Consider the following 15,767-nt stretch of genomic DNA (forward strand, 5'->3'; position numbering starts at 1 on the left):
TTGCCAATCGAGACATAGCGCGACGATGGACCTTCTGCTTGATGATAGAGAAACTTACAGTTTATCCATCTTGGAGAGTGATTGGCTCAGTATCGTAAGAAACCCCAGCCGGAATAAGGTACCAATTCTAACGAGTCCAGGATTGCCTCTGGAAAACTCTGAGATATAGACAAAATACCTTGGAATTGGTGGAATAAAAACAAAGAAACTATTGTAGCTTTGTACTTAATGTATCTTGTCCTGCGATCCAAGAACTTGTCCTAATTCGTGGTCGGAAAGTTACTCAAGCGACCGCCATCGACGACTATAACTGTGCCGTTACAATATCCACCCGCCCGAGATGCTAGATATAGAAAAGTTCCTGACATATCCTTCTCATCTCCCATTCTTCGAAGCGGTGCCATTGACGTTGGCACGGCACCAGGCTGTCCTGACTCGTCGGTATACATCTTGACAATTGGTTCTGACATCTCGCTGGGGAATACTGTGAAACGTTAGAATGCCATTTTTCGAGATTTCCATGAATTGACTCACATCCAGGAGCAATGCAGTTGGCTCTGATATTCCACTGGGGAAGGGCAACGGCAAGCTGCTTGGCTGCTAGAACAGCTCCAGCCTTGGACTGCCCGTATGCCCAACCGCCGGGGGCTTTCTTGTTGAATGCGGCGATGGAGCTGGTAACAATGACTTGTGACGTCTGCTCGACATTTCCCTTCTCGTTGCCCTTCTTTAGAAGTGGGAGAAAAGCCATGCTGGTGAACCAAACCGACGCGGTATTGATGGCGAAAGTGTTGACATAATCGCCGAAATCAGTGTCAAAGTTGGACTTGGCCCATTCTTCCAAGGTTGTTTCGGGAGTAATTGGCTTCACCTGAGGTCCTCCAATACCAGAGTTGCACACCAACAGGTTGACGTACCCAATGTCCTTCTCAATCTGAGAGACCATGTTCTGCAGATCTGACTTGGAGGTGACGTCGCACTGAACCCCAACGACCTTGTCGCCCAATGAGCTGGCGACTTCATCGAGCTTTTCCTTCCTTCGACCAGCGATGTAGACCTTTGCGGCACCATTCTGGAGTAACGCCTTGACGAACATGAGGCCGATGCCTGTAATACGATCAGTTGTGATCTGTGCTTTGAGGGGTTCACTGACCTGAACCTCCGCCTGTCACGACCGCGACAAGGCCATTGAGGCTGAAGAGTGAGCCAGCGCTGAGTTGTTCTGAAGACATGATCGCTATGTGATTCGAGAATGGATTCTATAGAAAGCTGAGTCGTTAGTCGGGGATCTCGAAAGTTGAGGCAATTCATTGATCGTCGAGCCCCGCTTACGCAGCCAAGCTGTCATATCCTCGTTATCGATTCAACCCCGCTCTCATCTCAACCAACACCTACAGTATTCTATGATCCCCGTCGCACGCAATATTCTGCTTTCATTATATGTTTCTTTGTACCCCAGTCTCTGATTTTAATTTATATGAATACTCTTATGGAGTTGGACCTCCGCGTAGGTTAGACTGGCAGCCATAGCCGCGGCTCGGTTCGGCCGAGAACTCCACTAGATCGCTTGCAATTCCGAGACTCGAGATTACTACCGCCTGAACCGTATACTAGGAAGGGAAGCATACTAGCTACTAGTAATTAGGATGTATAAACTTTTGACTGATGTCATCATGAAAGACTGGACAGGGTTCAAGCAACCAATATCAGTGTAGAAGCTCAGCGAGGTTTGCTGGCAGCACCCGAGTATGGTCTATGCGGAAGCTGCGGAACGACAAGACATCCCGGTATCTTAGTTATCAAAAGCTTAAATCGACACGTGTAACTGATAGCTAATAATATATTTGTTATGTTTTGATCTTAGTGGCATGATGGCATCCAAAATCATACGGTTGTCGTAAGCGAAAGCACTAGGCAAGTCAGAAAAGTCTGAATAACGATGAATCGCACCTGGACGTACATGATACGACGATATATAAATGTCAAAGGTTGACTCGATATGCATACTTACACTTAATCAACTCAATCCTGAACATTTCTTCTCCTCTCAATGACTACAGAGCTTCCAACATACTCGAAACAAACATACCTACCTATGACTGAATCGTCACGAGGACACCTCCTCACTAATAACCAGAGCTTGCAAAAGCTCGGGTTAGACAGCTCTCAACCTGCGACCTGGGAAGACGGCCTACGCAGTCCCGATGTCGAAAGTGGAGAGTGGGAGTGGTGGTACGCCGACGCACATCTTCAAGATGGATGGTTTCTCCAGGTGGCCTTCTTCTACATAACAGAAGGAGACGGTCCCAAGACGGGACTCATTGATCTGAACATCGCCAAAGACGGCAAGAAACTTTGTGACTTGCATAAGCGCATTGGCAGTCTCCCTGCCGAAATTGTCGTGGCAAAAGGTCATTGTGATCTGCAGTATCGTAAGAGTTACTTTCGCAGTGTCAATGGTCTGGGCGAGTATCACATCTTTGTCGACCCCGATGAGATGGAAGGATTCGGTTTCGACGTGGTGGTCAAGAGAACTACTCCATCGTATCGTCCGGGCTCAGGCCGATGGGACGTTGAGGGTCGCCACTTCTCATGGTTCGTAGCTGTTCCTGGCGGCCAACTGACCGGAGAGGTCACTGTCAACAACACCAAAACCAAGGTTGAAGGCAATGCCTACCATGATCACAACTGGGGCAACGTCCCGATGGAGACGATCTTGGATAACTGGCTCTGGGGACGCGCTGATGTGGGTGGCCTGTCTATAGTTTCCGCCTCAGTGCGATTCCGCCAAGACTGTGGTGGTCGTGAGGTCCCTCTTCTCTTCGTCGTCCGCGGGAACGAGGTCCTTGTGGATGTGAGCGACGACCAACTTGTGTGCTTGGAGGGAGTCAAGATCGCACAGCCAGATACAGGCAAGCCGACCAGCTCTGATTGTATTTACCTGGTCAAGACAACGGGTGACAACCTTGCGCAGGTTCGCTTTGACGGACAGGAGAAGGTGATCGCGTCTTTCCCTTACCCAACTACGAGTCAGGAGTGGGAGACATGGTATACAAGGTATGCTGGGTTGGTAACGATCAATATCATAGATGGAGACAAGCGGGTATATGTCTCTGATCATGGCAGCTTGGAGGTGATGGACTTCTTCGGCCGAAGGAAGGTATGAAGGGGATCATGGGCAGAACCTTGTTTCATCATCATCCCCAAAACCAGTGTTGATTAGTTTACGACATTGCAGATCTACATATGACTAAGGACTTAGGAACAACGCATCTCATCTCTTTATATTTAATCATGGGCTTTCAGGCTGGCAGTGAAGGCTTGTGGCATGGCCAACTCTTTTTTTACTTTCCATTTCTATGGTACAGCTGCTCTGCACGCAAGCTATACTATTATACAAACATTTAGCTCCTATCTACACGTCAAAATCTTTTTCGGGCACGGCTACAATTGAAGCTTACAAAATTGCACCTTCATTCGCCGAGACCAACAGTTATAGCCACGGCTCGGCTCGGCCGCGAGTCCGGCAGTCAATTCCGATTCCGAGACTTGATAATGTCAGATCTCCAATCTTCTCACACACCAGGGAAACACTTCAGCGAAGAGTATTGGGATTTTGGTTGGAGTTGAAATATTCATAGACGAAGGACGTAGTGAGCAGTGCAGCATATGAGGTTGCAGGGTGACACAGGCCAGGCCAAGCCACCTAAGACTGAGGCTGATTGCACAATCACAAATCTGCCTTGGCTGAAGCCTAGGCAGACATGATCAATCTAGATAAAATACATGTGAGGTGGATGAGAGAATTTAACATTTCTACACAGGTAAATAGCCACCATAGAGATACCCATTCAATACTCTGCCCTTAACGCCGCGATCTCCGACGCTTGATCCACGACCAAGGCCACCAGATCGACTCCATGGCACAAGATAAAAAAACCGGGCATCCGGGACCAGGACAACAGCCCAGCAATATAAATGAACAAACTGCACGACAAGCTTCGAAAGCCGACGTGTCGGCCATGATCGAAAGAATCCGTAACAGGTCGGGCGAAGATATAGCTGCCGACTCAGAGAGGCTTGCTGCGGAAGCAAAGCGATTTTATGAAGAACAAATGCGCATTCGGTCACAGAAGCAAAGAGAGCAGATGATTTTCATTGCGAAACTGGCTCTGACCGTCGCTTTCATTCTTGGGGCGTGGCATTGGCTCTGCTAACGAGTCTCGGATTGGGGGCAATGTGGAATCTTCTGTTCATTTATCTGGTTGGAACTCACTTTAGAGGACTGAGGCAGTGGACACGAGAGGATCGTGAGCCTCGGCTGGTAGATTAAATGGATAGCAAGGGAGCCCAAATGTTAGTTGCGCTGATCACGCCATCTCGACCCCGCCCAGGCTTAAATGAGGTCATTTTGTCTTTTATCAACTTATTGCCTCAAGAAAATCTTTCCAAACTTCAGGAGCAGAATCAAGACCATCCGTGATCATACCCACCAATACGAAGCATCATGAGTGCACAAAGCTCAGTCGTGCAAGGGCTCCAGGCGCAGCAGCCAACTGGCGCTAAGATAACGCCCAAAGTCCTGCTTATCGCTATGGTGAGTGAGACTTGGTTTTTGGGGTAGCATTGAACTAATGGTGACAAGTTCTACGAAGAATCGAGGAATTGGCTTTCTCCTGATAGTGCTCTTCAGTTCTCTCGTACAGTGCGCGTTCCGGGCTTGGCTAGGGGCTACGAAGATATCCATGTCACAGAGAATGGCGAAGTCGCACTTTTGGTAGTCGGAACTGCCCGTAAGAATTCAACCCCCCTCAAAAGCCTCCTTTCTGACCCGAGACAGTTATCAACGCGTCTTTATCGATCAGTGCTCTCCTGGCATCGCCGCTCTTCGACCTCGCAAAGTCATACTTCTTATTAACCGGCATTGCAGGCGTTAATCCCAAGCGAGCTACTATTGGCTCTGTCGCCTTTGCCAAGTTCGCCATTCAGGTTGATACGCAGCTTGAGTTTGATGCGAGAGAAGTCCCGGAGGAATGGGGATCAGGGTATGTTCCTATGGGAGCAGACAGGCCTGACCAGTTTCCTGGTATTGTGCATGGCTCTGAGGTGTTTGAGCTTAATGCAGACTTGAGAGACTACGCTCTTTCCGTTGCCAAGACTGTTGAGCTTACAGACTCACCCAAAGCTGCTGAACATCGAGCTTTGTGGAAGGACTCTTCTGGTGGTGTTTTTGACGCAGCGGCTCAGGATCCAACTGTTCTTGAGGGAGATGTTCTGTCTTCCAATACCTTCTGGCATGGTCATCGAATCTCTGAAGCTATGGAGAAGGTTGCAAGAGTCTATACTTCAGGACATGGAGAGTACACAATGACAGCTCAGGAGGATAATGCCCTTCTGGCTGGTCTCTTGAACGCAGCACTTCAAGGGAAGGCTGACTTTTCGCGAATCCTCCTGATTCGATCTGCTTCAAACTTCGATCGAGGACATGAGGATAAGCCCCATCAACTTCCTTTCGTTATGGACAAAGGTGGCTTGGGGCCATCTACTCGCAATCTCTATCTTACTGCTCTCAAGGTAATTGAGGGGATCTTGGAGGAGTGGTCCACCAGATTCGAGGCTGGCGTCCCTGCCCAGAATTATATCGGTGATATCTTTGGCTCACTTGGTGGAACACCTGGTTTTGGTGATAAGCAAAATGTTGAGCAGATAAGATCCCACTAAAGATGACTATGGACTTACTTCCGATCCTAGAGTTGAGGCAGCCAATTGGCGCTTAAGGCTAATAAATATACAAATGGGGATATAAATGACAATGGAATGAGACACATTCATACTAATTAGTTGCCAGACCTATAAGCGTTTTCGTAGATCTAGTGTAATTGGAAATTTGTCGTCTCAAAACAAGAGTTTACTTCCGCTACCAGCCAAAATAAGGTAGCTTATCAGGCAATATCCTCAAGTCCTTTATGGTAGGAGTAAAAGTTTATTCGAATAGAAGCAGGTGCAGAATTCATCGAGGAATCCAGGTGAATATTCCCGGACTTAGGTGCTTTGACTCACTTATCGATCAACGAGTAATCATTGCTTTACTTGTTCACGAGGCTTTGGGTCTGAATGTTAAGCTTCCGATATATCCGCTTAGCACGGGTACTCGAACTATCTGAGCCTGTTGTTCTTTTGCCCCCAAAGCCTGTGCTATGAACTCAAATAAGATGAAGTGTCCATGCCGCGGAGCAACCAGTGAATCCATTGCAAGGATCATTGATTCCTCTTGAAACTTTGTCGCCTCCATTCGGGAATAAAAGCGCCAAACACATAGGTAATAACAGATAGAGTTTCGGACCGCACTTAACAAAACAGGTTTGCGAGGGATTGCAAATTTTCGTTCTCTGTTCTTGGAGGTGAGACAGTGGAGGGCTGTTGATTGGGTGCCGTTTCAGTCGTAGTTCGACTTGGAGGGCGAAGCGTCGAGCCGCGGAGATGCGCTATTCTCATGATGATATGATACGTATGATCTGACTGAAAGGCATTCCACTTCACAAGGCGTGTGGTCTTGCTTCTCGCAAAGCCGAGAAATATCCTAGTCTTCGCCTTTCTAGTTGAACATCTGCTAGCTTAGCCCTAACCGCCTTGAAATTTAAATATTGTTTCTTGGGCGTCACCATCGTTGTTTTAGGAGTGTGGTTAAATAAAGGACATCCATTTAGCAATGAATAATCCCCAACCTATTTATAAAGGGCTGATTTTATAGGGAAGTAGCTACTTGGCTCAGAATTGAGAAATGCAAGTTGACGTTTTCAGGTGACCATTTCGGGCTCACCGGTGATCAGGGCTATGGAATCAAGGTCAACCACTAAACCATGTCCGTCCCATCATGCGTCAGTAACAGCTGTCATATTACAAAGCACTCAAACATAGATCTCCGCGCTCTAGTACTATTTGGTGAGCCATATCATGGCCTGGTAATCGCAGTATAAAGATCGACCAGGTCTGCTTACTGCTAGGGTTTGGATAATCTGAACCAACAATTATTCAATATTTGCAACTACTTCCACTTTATCCTATTTCACTATGTCTCGCATGGTGACGACATGCTGGAACCTTGCTCCAGTAACCAGTCAATTGCTTCCTATTGCCAGTAGAGCTGCTGCTTCTACTGCTTTCATCAAAAACCTCTCACTTCCAGCCAGGCGGGCTCCGGTGATCGGAGCCAGATCCTTTTCATCGAATACTAGGTCCAATAGTCGAGTCAGTAATCTTCGTCTTACTCCAGCGCTGGCTGTATCCACGGGGCTTGTCCTCAGTTACTATCTTTACCAACGAGGCCCCCAGCCAGTGAAGCTGGGCCTGGCGCCAGAGAAGCCAGAGAAGCTAAAATGTGCCCATTGCGTGGACGAGAAGCCAGAGGTGATCCAAGAAAAGGCTGTTGGATGTTGTGAAGACGAACAAACCACTACGTACCAGGAGAAGCCTCTTTCATGCTGCGTCGATGATGAGGTAAGTTACATCATTGACTCAGGCTTGGGTATAGCTGACCATCCCAGGCATCCATAGCCATGGTACCTGCTATTGGCGGAGATCATAAGCACAAGATCTTCGAGACCGTTGACGACGAGACATTGCTGATCTCAAAGCTCCCCAAAGAAGACGCCATCCTCACAACGGCGCCAAATGTTCCTCCTTCTATCACAAGAGACCATCCTGCTCTTGTCAGGGTTCCGCTGGTAACTACAACTAAGCTAGCGCAGCTGACCAGCCAGTATAAATACGAACAGTGGACTTTCAACGGCACTGTCCCTGGCCCTTTCATTCGGGCCAAAGTCGGAGATGTCGTGGAGCTGAGCCTCACAAATAAAGACCCCGCAGGCAATCCTCACAATATCGACTGCCACGCATTCACTGGCCCTGGTGGTGGTGCCGCTGTTACTACCGCTGAAGAGGGCGAAACCAAGGTCGGCCGCTTCAAGCTCCTTTACCCCGGTCTCTACGTGTATCATTGCGCCGCCGCGCCTGTTCCCGTTCACATTGCCAACGGCATGTACGGCCTCATGTACGTGCAGCCGGAAGGCAATGACCTACCACCCGTGGACAAGGAGTATTATGTTATGCAGAGCGAGTTCTACCATGAGCCACCAGAGGTTGATGATGACGGTCGACGATCCGAAATTGTCGAGTTCTCATATCCCAATGGTCTTCGTGAAGAACCCCAAGTCGTTGCCTTCAACGGTAGCGAGTCTGCCTTGACAAGAGATCATCCTCTCAAGGCTCATGTCGGTGACGATGTGAGAATCTTCTTCGGAAATGCTGGACCAAACCTGACTAGTTCATTCCACATCATAGGCACGCACTTCAAGAATGTGTACCGAGATGGTGGCGTGACCAGCAACCCATCAAAGGGTATTCAGACCGTTTCTGTTCCTTGCGGTGGGTCAACGATCGTCGACATGAAGATGGCTGTCCCAGGAACGTATACACTGGTTGACCATTCCATTTTCCGTTTAGACAAGGGTGCAGTGGGCTTTCTCAACGTTTCTGGACCGCAGAATCCGGGGGTCTACCAGAGTTCCCAACCGCCAAGGCCATGTGTGGGTTGCAAATTGCACTCCTGATCAGATCATGAACTTCTTTGAAATGGAGCTAGCAGGCATGAGCAGCGGCTGAATAGCTATAGGTTTAGCATCTCCGGCTTTCGGGGTGACGACTTGGTCCGCGTTCTACCTGTCTTTTTGGGTTTAGTTTGGTTGAGGGCACAGTTTGGGTGGGGACATCGTGTATGAAGGTATTCACAGGAGCGTTGTCAATGACTTATGAGGTTTAAGAACGAAGAAGGTTATCTCAAGAGTTTGATGACTTGAACGGTTTCAGTTTGATTATATCCATATTGGAAAGATTTTTCATTGGCGTCATGCACTTTTCTTAACTTAATGCACCTAGTATGATGGATGGTTCAAATTGAGGCATCAGAACACTTTCCAGATATCTTGTATGCCAGGTGCAACATCGAATCACAAAGATTCGTTTTCTCATCAGTGCCAGGCATCCACCGCATGGTCTTATATACAATGGCGCCTGTTGCAATTCCAACAGCAGATAAGACAGCGACTCCTGACAAGGCACTCATCAGATATCGTTTAGTGACTTCTGCCTCATGATTCTCCCAGCCAGAAGCTTTGTTGACGTGAGGAAAGGGCCCGTCAGGAACTGGCTTGTCTAAGAACTTGCACAAAGGTTCCCACCCGTCATCGATAGTCCATTCGAGGAGCTTTTCTTTCGGAACGAAGCCGCGGATCACGTTGCAGTGTTCTATGTTTTGGTTAGTACTGCCATTCTTGACGATCATTGAGGCACTTCTTGGAACGTAATGCGAGTTACCTACCCTTGTAAACCCATTTGCCATTCCTCGCAATTCCTGTCTCAATGTTGCCGTCCAGGGCCCGAAACAGGACGGGCCACATAAACCGTTCATAAATATGCCAGCCCCAGAACGGTACCTTCCCGAGACAAGGCAATATATATAGAGCCCAATTCTCATGGACGCTCACTAGAGTCTTCACAGCACTCTCGTGCCACGCATCCAAGTCTCTACGGTAGTTGAGGACAACCTTCGCATCGGGGTATGCGGCGATGAGTTCGGCCGCAAACACTGAACCAGCGGCATCTGTGACAGCTACAGAGTGTCCGAGGACCTCGTCAAACTCTTCTTTTGTAATGGTAGTGTTACCATCGAGCGAGCCGAACCATCTCCACTATGTAAGTAACTATGCACAATGATGAAGAATATTGACTGACTTCTTTCGGCATAAGCGAACCCATTTCGATGAGTTATTTGGCGTCTCGTACACGATGTCCCAGCCGTGATAGGTGTGATCGTATCCAAGCTTCAAAAGCGCGGTCTGGAGAGACTCGGTCGCAGACCTGGGTAAGCCTACGCAGAGCACCTCGATAGGCTTCGTGCGTTTTCGCGGTGGAGGTTCTGGCACTGCATAGACATAGTTTTCGAGGAAGCGCCACCACCAACTGTTGAGAGACGGCATTTTACCGTATTTTCCGTTGTCGATGTATGTTGTAGGATAATTAGCATGATTAGGATGAAACCACGTAAGGTCGATGACGTAGAGTCAGACATGGGGTCTTGGCTGGGTAATTACGAGGTCTCAGCCGACGCCTTCGTATTCTTGCATGAAAAGTATGTATATGTGCATATCTTTCATTAAGCAGCTCGAAACTCCTTATATGTCTCATTCTAGTCCCTGCTTTCCCACTGAGCCTTTAAGTCTTGTCGCAAACTTGATGTTGGCCAGGCATCTTCTTGGTCGACCTTCCTCAAGACATTTATCGCCGCATCTCGTTCCGCGTGATCTGTGATCCATGACCCGACTATTATAAACAAAATTAGTCCCCAATCCAGATATCAACCTGTCTTTTCTTACATAGCGAAAGGGCCAGGCATGTCATCCCTCTGGCAGGCGGAACCGGACTTGAAGAGGCGAGACCACACAGTAATCTCAAGAAATGTAGTATTTTTATCTAGAGGCAGTCAGTCATAAAACTATAGCCGCGAAGCGGTCAGTCTGACTCTGATTTCCTTCTGACATTCTAGGTACTGAGTACCAACTTTCGGCATGCGGGGATCATGGACGACCATCATAAGCATGGTGAAATAGTAATGGCTCAAAGCAAATACTACACGTAGTCAGAGATGCTACTGGTGCATGCCCGGGAAGATTACTGACCACAACTAACTAGGAGCACAGAAACGATGGGAAATGATACTCCTTGAGATGGATCACGCTCTTGGTAAAAAACTGGCGTGAAAGTTTGTGGTTTCTGACGGTCCCAATCCTCCAAGCGGACTTCGAGGGATGTATACCGTTGAATTGATGATCCTTCGTGGCTAAAGCAGTATTCAACGACCTCAGCCTCAAGACAGAGTACTCGCTTGGCCCAAGTTATTTCGTCTGTGGGTGAGGAACTGCGATCGATTCCCAGTCGGTTGACATTAGTTCTGGGTACTCTCTGGTTAATGACAGCATTGAAAATATCCTGGCGCAGGTGAATCCACAGTGCTGCCCGTTGGAACCCTTCCCAAGGCAGATCTTGTCTGAACGACTCAGCGACTGATGCGTAGCCTCCCAACAAATGTCTTGCATCATCTCTCCCGTGGATAGGTGCTTAGAAAGGTAAGCAATGGCCATTTTCTAATACCGATGACTTACCACTGAGCTCCTCATACCATCGGAGGATGGTAGAGCATGCTAAAAATGCACCGTCTGTAATACTTTCACTGTCATTAAGCATAGGCAGCAATAAACTAATGCATTTCTCATGATATTCTTCTCCATATCTCGCATAGTCCTGGGCGGTGTCAGGGTCGTCCAAGAACCAACTTTTGTGGCTACTGGAGACAGCAAGTAATGAGTAGAGAAGGAGAGGACATCTCGGGGCTCGTCGAAGAGCTTCGTTGGTGAAGTCAGGATCTGTGACTTCGAACTACATAGCCACGATTAAAGATGAAAAGAGAAACTTAGAGGGGCTAACTTATGTTCTTACCCATGGTTTCGCTATGACTGTCTTGAAGTGGAGTAAGAGCTCCGCTCCGCGGTGGTCAATAGCTTGTCCGATCGGACGATCAAGATAGAGGGAACCAGGCTTCACTATGAAAGGCGGTGTAGTGCAGTCTCCACTGGGCAGGGTACCATCAATCTCGCTACAAAGAAGCTCGTTGATGCTAAGTGGGTTATTGCTCGGATTCTGGTAAGTTTGGTCATTGTCGATCGAACTCAGCACAGATGTCTGTTCTGAGGTCAGTGTCGGAGCCTGTGGACCTCTTGATGAAGAGGACCCAGGATACGAGGTAGTATCTGGAGGTAAGGATGTCTCTAAACTATCAGAGTTGTTCTCCGTAAGTGGTAATGTTGTACTTCGATCTTGACGAGTTTTATTTCTTGTTTTGGAGGTCTTGGAGGTTTTGGACTTGATGCCTTGGCGAAATAGGAAGAATGATCCGGCTTTGCATTCTTTCTTAGACTTGGTGCAGTTCGAGCAGGGTAGGCTAGTTGAGTTGCCTATTGGATACTGTATCAGAATGGTTACGATATCTTGTTCTATGTCAAGCCTATACTTGCATTTCAAATGACGATCTTGACATGTTTGGCTGTGAGTTACGTCAGTTCAACCCATACCCGAGGAAGGCTGCAGAGAGGATGCAGTGTACCATGCTGTGTGTTGTGATCTTCGACCCATGTTACCGTATCGATTGCTTAAGGAATTTGAGGTGACAGAATGACCGCGTTATTATGAGCAGAATTGGGAAAATATGCTCGAGAACTGAAGGTCCCATAAAGGAAAATCTGGTCGAGGGGACTTTTATGTGGCTGCCTACGCTACGCTAAAAGGGCGGGGTGCAGCACTGCTAAATTGCCTCTTTGGGTGTTTCTGCCCGAGCTTCTTGTCAGTTGGTCCGATGCTGTACCTTTCACTACGCCGCAAAGTATAATTCGACAACATCAGAGAGTGATATCATTCTCGATCCTCAAAGAGGTAATTTTGATCGAATGTTGGGCACACACTGGCTGGCAACTGCCACTATCGAAAACTCGGTTGGAAATCTAAACCAGAATTGCTCACATGAGTAATTATGTCCGATGTTTTCTCACATATATCTCACCCAAATATAAATATTATGAGATATTCTACTGCAAAACATGACCTACAGCGCATTCAGCTGTCCAATGGTCTCTTATCATGTTTTCGCTACCGATAAACACAGCAGAGTTGGCATTCCTTATCCCTCTCACTTTAGTAGCATTCCTTGTCTTGAAGCCACTTCTTTACTATCTTCTTGATCCTCTCGGCCTGAGAAAATATCCAGCCCCCAGCTTCCTTGCAGCAACCACTCATTTCTGGATTCTCAAGGAAACATGGCTCCAACGACGCTCCAGAAGTATCCATCGTCAGCATGAAAGACTTGGTGATGTCATCCGAATTGCGCCTAGTCTCATCATCTTCAACATCCCGGAAGCCGTGCCTGACATATATGGCCATGCTGCAGCTCGAAAGCTTGTGAAAGACACATTTTATGACAAGATTTCTGGTGAAGAGCGCGATATTGTCAACGTCATTGATCATGGTGATCATTCTCAGCGAAGGAAATACCTTTCCAACTCATTCGCTCTCAAAACTGTTACGGATATGGAGCCTGTCATCGGGCAAAATTTCCAGATATTGCTGGACCACCTTGACGGTGTTGCAGATCAGAGCACTAATATCCTTTCCGGTCAGACATTAGACATTCGGCGATGGTAAGGAAACTTTCCGCCGGGACCCAATAAACTAATCAGGCAAAGGTTCAACTACTTTACTTTGGATGTCATCGGCGATATGGCTTTTGGCCTCCCTATGGGCTTCCTGGGAAATGGAGGCGATGCGACAAGAGTAAAATCTGCTGGAAGGCAAGAATACTGTATCCCCAGTACCATTGATACACTCCATCGAGGGACAAGGTTATCTACGACTTTAGCTCAGCTATCCAGTATACGATGCGTCAAACTTGTCAAACGACTCTGCAATACCACGAACTGGCTGAAACAATCAACTGGAGCCCAGGGTATCGAAGACTTTGATAACGTCTGCATTGACCAGTTGAGTGAAGTAAATGATATGCCAGCCTTGACGTTGGCAAACTAACTGACGCTGCACTCAGAGACTGGGCAACGGCTCGCCAGATCGTTCTCAACAAGACTTCATGAGCAAGATTCTGAAGGACCGTGAGGGCAAAGACCGAGGACTTTCATTTGAAAGACTTCTATCTGAGTCCATCGTCTTTATGAATGCTGGTAGCGAAACTACTGCTGCTGCTCTTTCAAGTACCCTATACTTTTTGCTCTCAAATCGAAAATGCTTCGAGAAGCTACGAGCCGAGATCGACGCCAGACTAGGACCAAATCACGACGGAATTGTCTCATACGATTCTGCTAAGGACCTTCCATATTTGAGAGCATGTATTGACGAGTCATTGAGACTTCGACCCCCAATTGCCTACGCTCTGCAACGTCTCGTGGTCTGTCCCCAAGGCGCAATTATAGCGGGCCATCACATCAAACAAGGAACAACTGTTGCAGTTTCACCATGGACTATTCACCGGAACAGGAAACTGTATAAGAACCCTGATGAATTCGATCCGGAGCGCTGGTTTGACCCAGAGCAACTGTCCAATCTCAGAAGGTACTACATCGTGTTTAGTCAAGGACCGCGTCAATGCCTTGGCAGGCACATTGCGATTGTTGAACTGCAGATATTGATTTCAACCCTGGTACGGAGATACAACATGTACTTGGCAGACCAAGAGATGAACTTCGTCATCTTTGATCGATTCAACTCGAACCCTGGACCCCTTTCTGTCAAGGTGGAGCGGCGGGTATTTGTGGACTAGCCAGGTTTGGGCATTGAAATGGGAGAGATACATAACTGTAGGAGAGGAACTGTAGGAGAGGAAGAGGCATCCAATGTATCTGTACTGTCTTTATAGGATATCTGTAGATAAACTCAATTATGAGACTGGAATATCCCCTCATGGACCAGATGAGATCGACACTGATGCTATCCTAATCGGCTCCGTGCTATCTTGAGTCACACTTTCACAGGTAGGTCAAAGCGGCGAATGCCAAGTTGCGCCAACGACTTCCGGCCCGACGATCTCTCTCCTGTTATGTCCTCACATATACCCGATTTAAGAAGCTCGCTAGAAGCCAAGACCATAGTCAAGCTTATCTGACACTCCAATCAAAGACCCTATCGCCAACACTTTATTTGCACCTCCGTGGTCGACATCGCACTAGTCATTAATACCGAGATAGTGATGAGGTTTTAGGCCTTGATTCGCGGAATCAGCAATACCCCTGTCTGCTAGCTGAGCGCTAAACCAGGTATCTCGCATGCATAAACTAAGCATACTCTCTAGTGCAAACATAAGAACCTTAGGATATTCCCGTATGGGTAATGTGTCCGAATCACGCGAGCGCATTAGAAAGAGGATTAGGTCCAGGGGTACCAGGGTCACACGAGGCCTCTACCGCCGATCAACTCAGCACTATCTCGCATTCATCCCATCATATTGCGCTATATTGCTCCCTTTGCCGGATCGACACTATGATTTTCCCTAACAAGGGGGTTCATCCCGTCCAAGGAAGTCAGCGCACCTTTCCCTTTGTGAGGAGCGGCCCCGAACGAGATAGCGGTCATGGCAAAGCAAATGGCGGGGGAGGCCGATGTTCGCTAGGAGAAAAGGTACGGGAAGGATTAAGCAGGTCCAAGCATTCGAGGTGATAAGAAAATGATGACAGCATATAACCCCGCGGCTGCACCTGAACCCCAGCATTGGCAGCCTTCATGCCCTGGCATACCGTTGGACCCTTGAATACAAACATCTTTGCAACGTCTATGAGCTATTTTCGTCTTAATGAATCGTTCTGAACAGGAATAACATTTTCAGAGTTAGATTTATGGACCTTGATACCCAACTCCAATCATCAGCGACATAATCAAGGAGGAGCGTAGTCTTACAAGGTAGCTAGCCAAGATATTTTGAGGCTAACTCCGCTACAAGTCTGTCTTGGCAGTGGCACTTTTGCTTAATACTATTCACCCACTATCACTTTCCTTACTTGGACACCTCGGCCGCCGTGACGGTTTAGGAAGCTGAATAGTCTCTATCCAAACTCAACGTTATCACGCAAGACTTGGTGTTGATGATATGGATGATTGGATCT

The 15,767-nt window shown here is 47.7% G+C and overlaps 6 protein-coding genes across 6 annotated transcripts; 4 read left to right on the plus strand and 2 right to left on the minus strand.

Moving 5' to 3' along the window:
* Window positions 1-214: 214 nt before the first annotated feature.
* Window positions 215-1,300, minus strand: FOBCDRAFT_9870 (uncharacterized protein). The gene is made up of 3 exons (XM_031191316.3): window positions 1,154-1,300; window positions 535-1,107; window positions 215-484 (listed from the first exon to the last, which is right to left on the minus strand). Exons 1-3 carry the CDS (start codon window positions 1,230-1,232, stop codon window positions 261-263), a joined length of 876 nt encoding a protein of 291 aa, XP_031032547.2. The 5' UTR covers window positions 1,233-1,300; the 3' UTR covers window positions 215-260.
* A 666-nt stretch (window positions 1,301-1,966) lies between these two features.
* FOBCDRAFT_232490 (uncharacterized protein) lies at window positions 1,967-3,343 on the plus strand. The gene has a single exon (XM_031191320.3). The coding sequence runs from the start codon at window positions 2,051-2,053 to the stop codon at window positions 3,164-3,166; it is 1,116 nt and encodes a 371-aa protein (XP_031032551.2). The 5' UTR covers window positions 1,967-2,050; the 3' UTR covers window positions 3,167-3,343.
* A 1,095-nt stretch (window positions 3,344-4,438) lies between these two features.
* Window positions 4,439-5,822, plus strand: FOBCDRAFT_169313 (purine nucleoside permease). Its single transcript, XM_031191321.3, has 3 exons — window positions 4,439-4,597; window positions 4,646-4,793; window positions 4,841-5,822. The coding sequence occupies exons 1-3, from the start codon at window positions 4,508-4,510 to the stop codon at window positions 5,719-5,721; spliced, it is 1,119 nt and encodes a 372-aa protein (XP_031032552.2). The 5' UTR covers window positions 4,439-4,507; the 3' UTR covers window positions 5,722-5,822.
* Window positions 5,823-7,009: 1,187 nt separating this feature from the next.
* Window positions 7,010-9,047, plus strand: FOBCDRAFT_232495 (copper-containing nitrite reductase). The gene is made up of 2 exons (XM_031191322.3): window positions 7,010-7,497; window positions 7,545-9,047. Exons 1-2 carry the CDS (start codon window positions 7,072-7,074, stop codon window positions 8,607-8,609), a joined length of 1,491 nt encoding a protein of 496 aa, XP_031032553.2. The 5' UTR covers window positions 7,010-7,071; the 3' UTR covers window positions 8,610-9,047.
* Window positions 8,948-10,034, minus strand: FOBCDRAFT_280250 (uncharacterized protein; the record flags this gene model as incomplete). Its single annotated transcript, XM_054707137.2, has 3 exons — window positions 8,948-9,303; window positions 9,377-9,741; window positions 9,790-10,034. The coding sequence occupies 3 exons, from the start codon at window positions 10,032-10,034 to the stop codon at window positions 8,948-8,950; spliced, it is 966 nt and encodes a 321-aa protein (XP_054563112.2).
* A 2,112-nt stretch (window positions 10,035-12,146) lies between these two features.
* Window positions 12,147-14,431, plus strand: FOBCDRAFT_244304 (cytochrome P450; the record flags this gene model as incomplete). Its single annotated transcript, XM_031191326.3, has 4 exons — window positions 12,147-12,156; window positions 12,716-13,301; window positions 13,347-13,650; window positions 13,703-14,431. 4 exons carry the CDS (start codon window positions 12,147-12,149, stop codon window positions 14,429-14,431), a joined length of 1,629 nt encoding a protein of 542 aa, XP_031032557.3.
* Window positions 14,432-15,767: the final 1,336 nt, after the last annotated feature.

Source organism: Fusarium oxysporum, chromosome X, assembly GCF_013085055.1.
Source record: "Fusarium oxysporum Fo47 chromosome X, complete sequence".
NCBI classification, from domain to species: domain Eukaryota; kingdom Fungi; phylum Ascomycota; class Sordariomycetes; order Hypocreales; family Nectriaceae; genus Fusarium; species Fusarium oxysporum.

Bases quoted from the DNA above. Each gene is read 5' to 3' on its own strand.
- FOBCDRAFT_169313 (XM_031191321.3), top strand. From the start codon at position 4,508: ATGAGTGCACAAAGCTCAGTCGTGCAAGGGCTCCAGGCGCAGCAGCCA. The intron at 4,598-4,645 runs GTGAGTGAGACT...AATGGTGACAAG, and splicing joins AAGTCCTGCTTATCGCTATG to TTCTACGAAGAATCGAGGAA. The intron at 4,794-4,840 runs GTAAGAATTCAA...GACCCGAGACAG, and splicing joins TTTGGTAGTCGGAACTGCCC to TTATCAACGCGTCTTTATCG.
- FOBCDRAFT_9870 (XM_031191316.3), bottom strand. From the start codon at position 1,232: ATGTCTTCAGAACAACTCAGCGCTGGCTCACTCTTCAGCCTCAATGGC. The intron at 1,108-1,153 runs GTCAGTGAACCC...ATCGTATTACAG, and splicing joins CGTGACAGGCGGAGGTTCAG to GCATCGGCCTCATGTTCGTC. The intron at 485-534 runs GTGAGTCAATTC...AACGTTTCACAG, and splicing joins CAACTGCATTGCTCCTGGAT to TATTCCCCAGCGAGATGTCA.
- FOBCDRAFT_232495 (XM_031191322.3), top strand. From the start codon at position 7,072: ATGTCTCGCATGGTGACGACATGCTGGAACCTTGCTCCAGTAACCAGT. The intron at 7,498-7,544 runs GTAAGTTACATC...TGACCATCCCAG, and splicing joins CATGCTGCGTCGATGATGAG to GCATCCATAGCCATGGTACC.
- FOBCDRAFT_232490 (XM_031191320.3), top strand. From the start codon at position 2,051: ATGACTACAGAGCTTCCAACATACTCGAAACAAACATACCTACCTATG.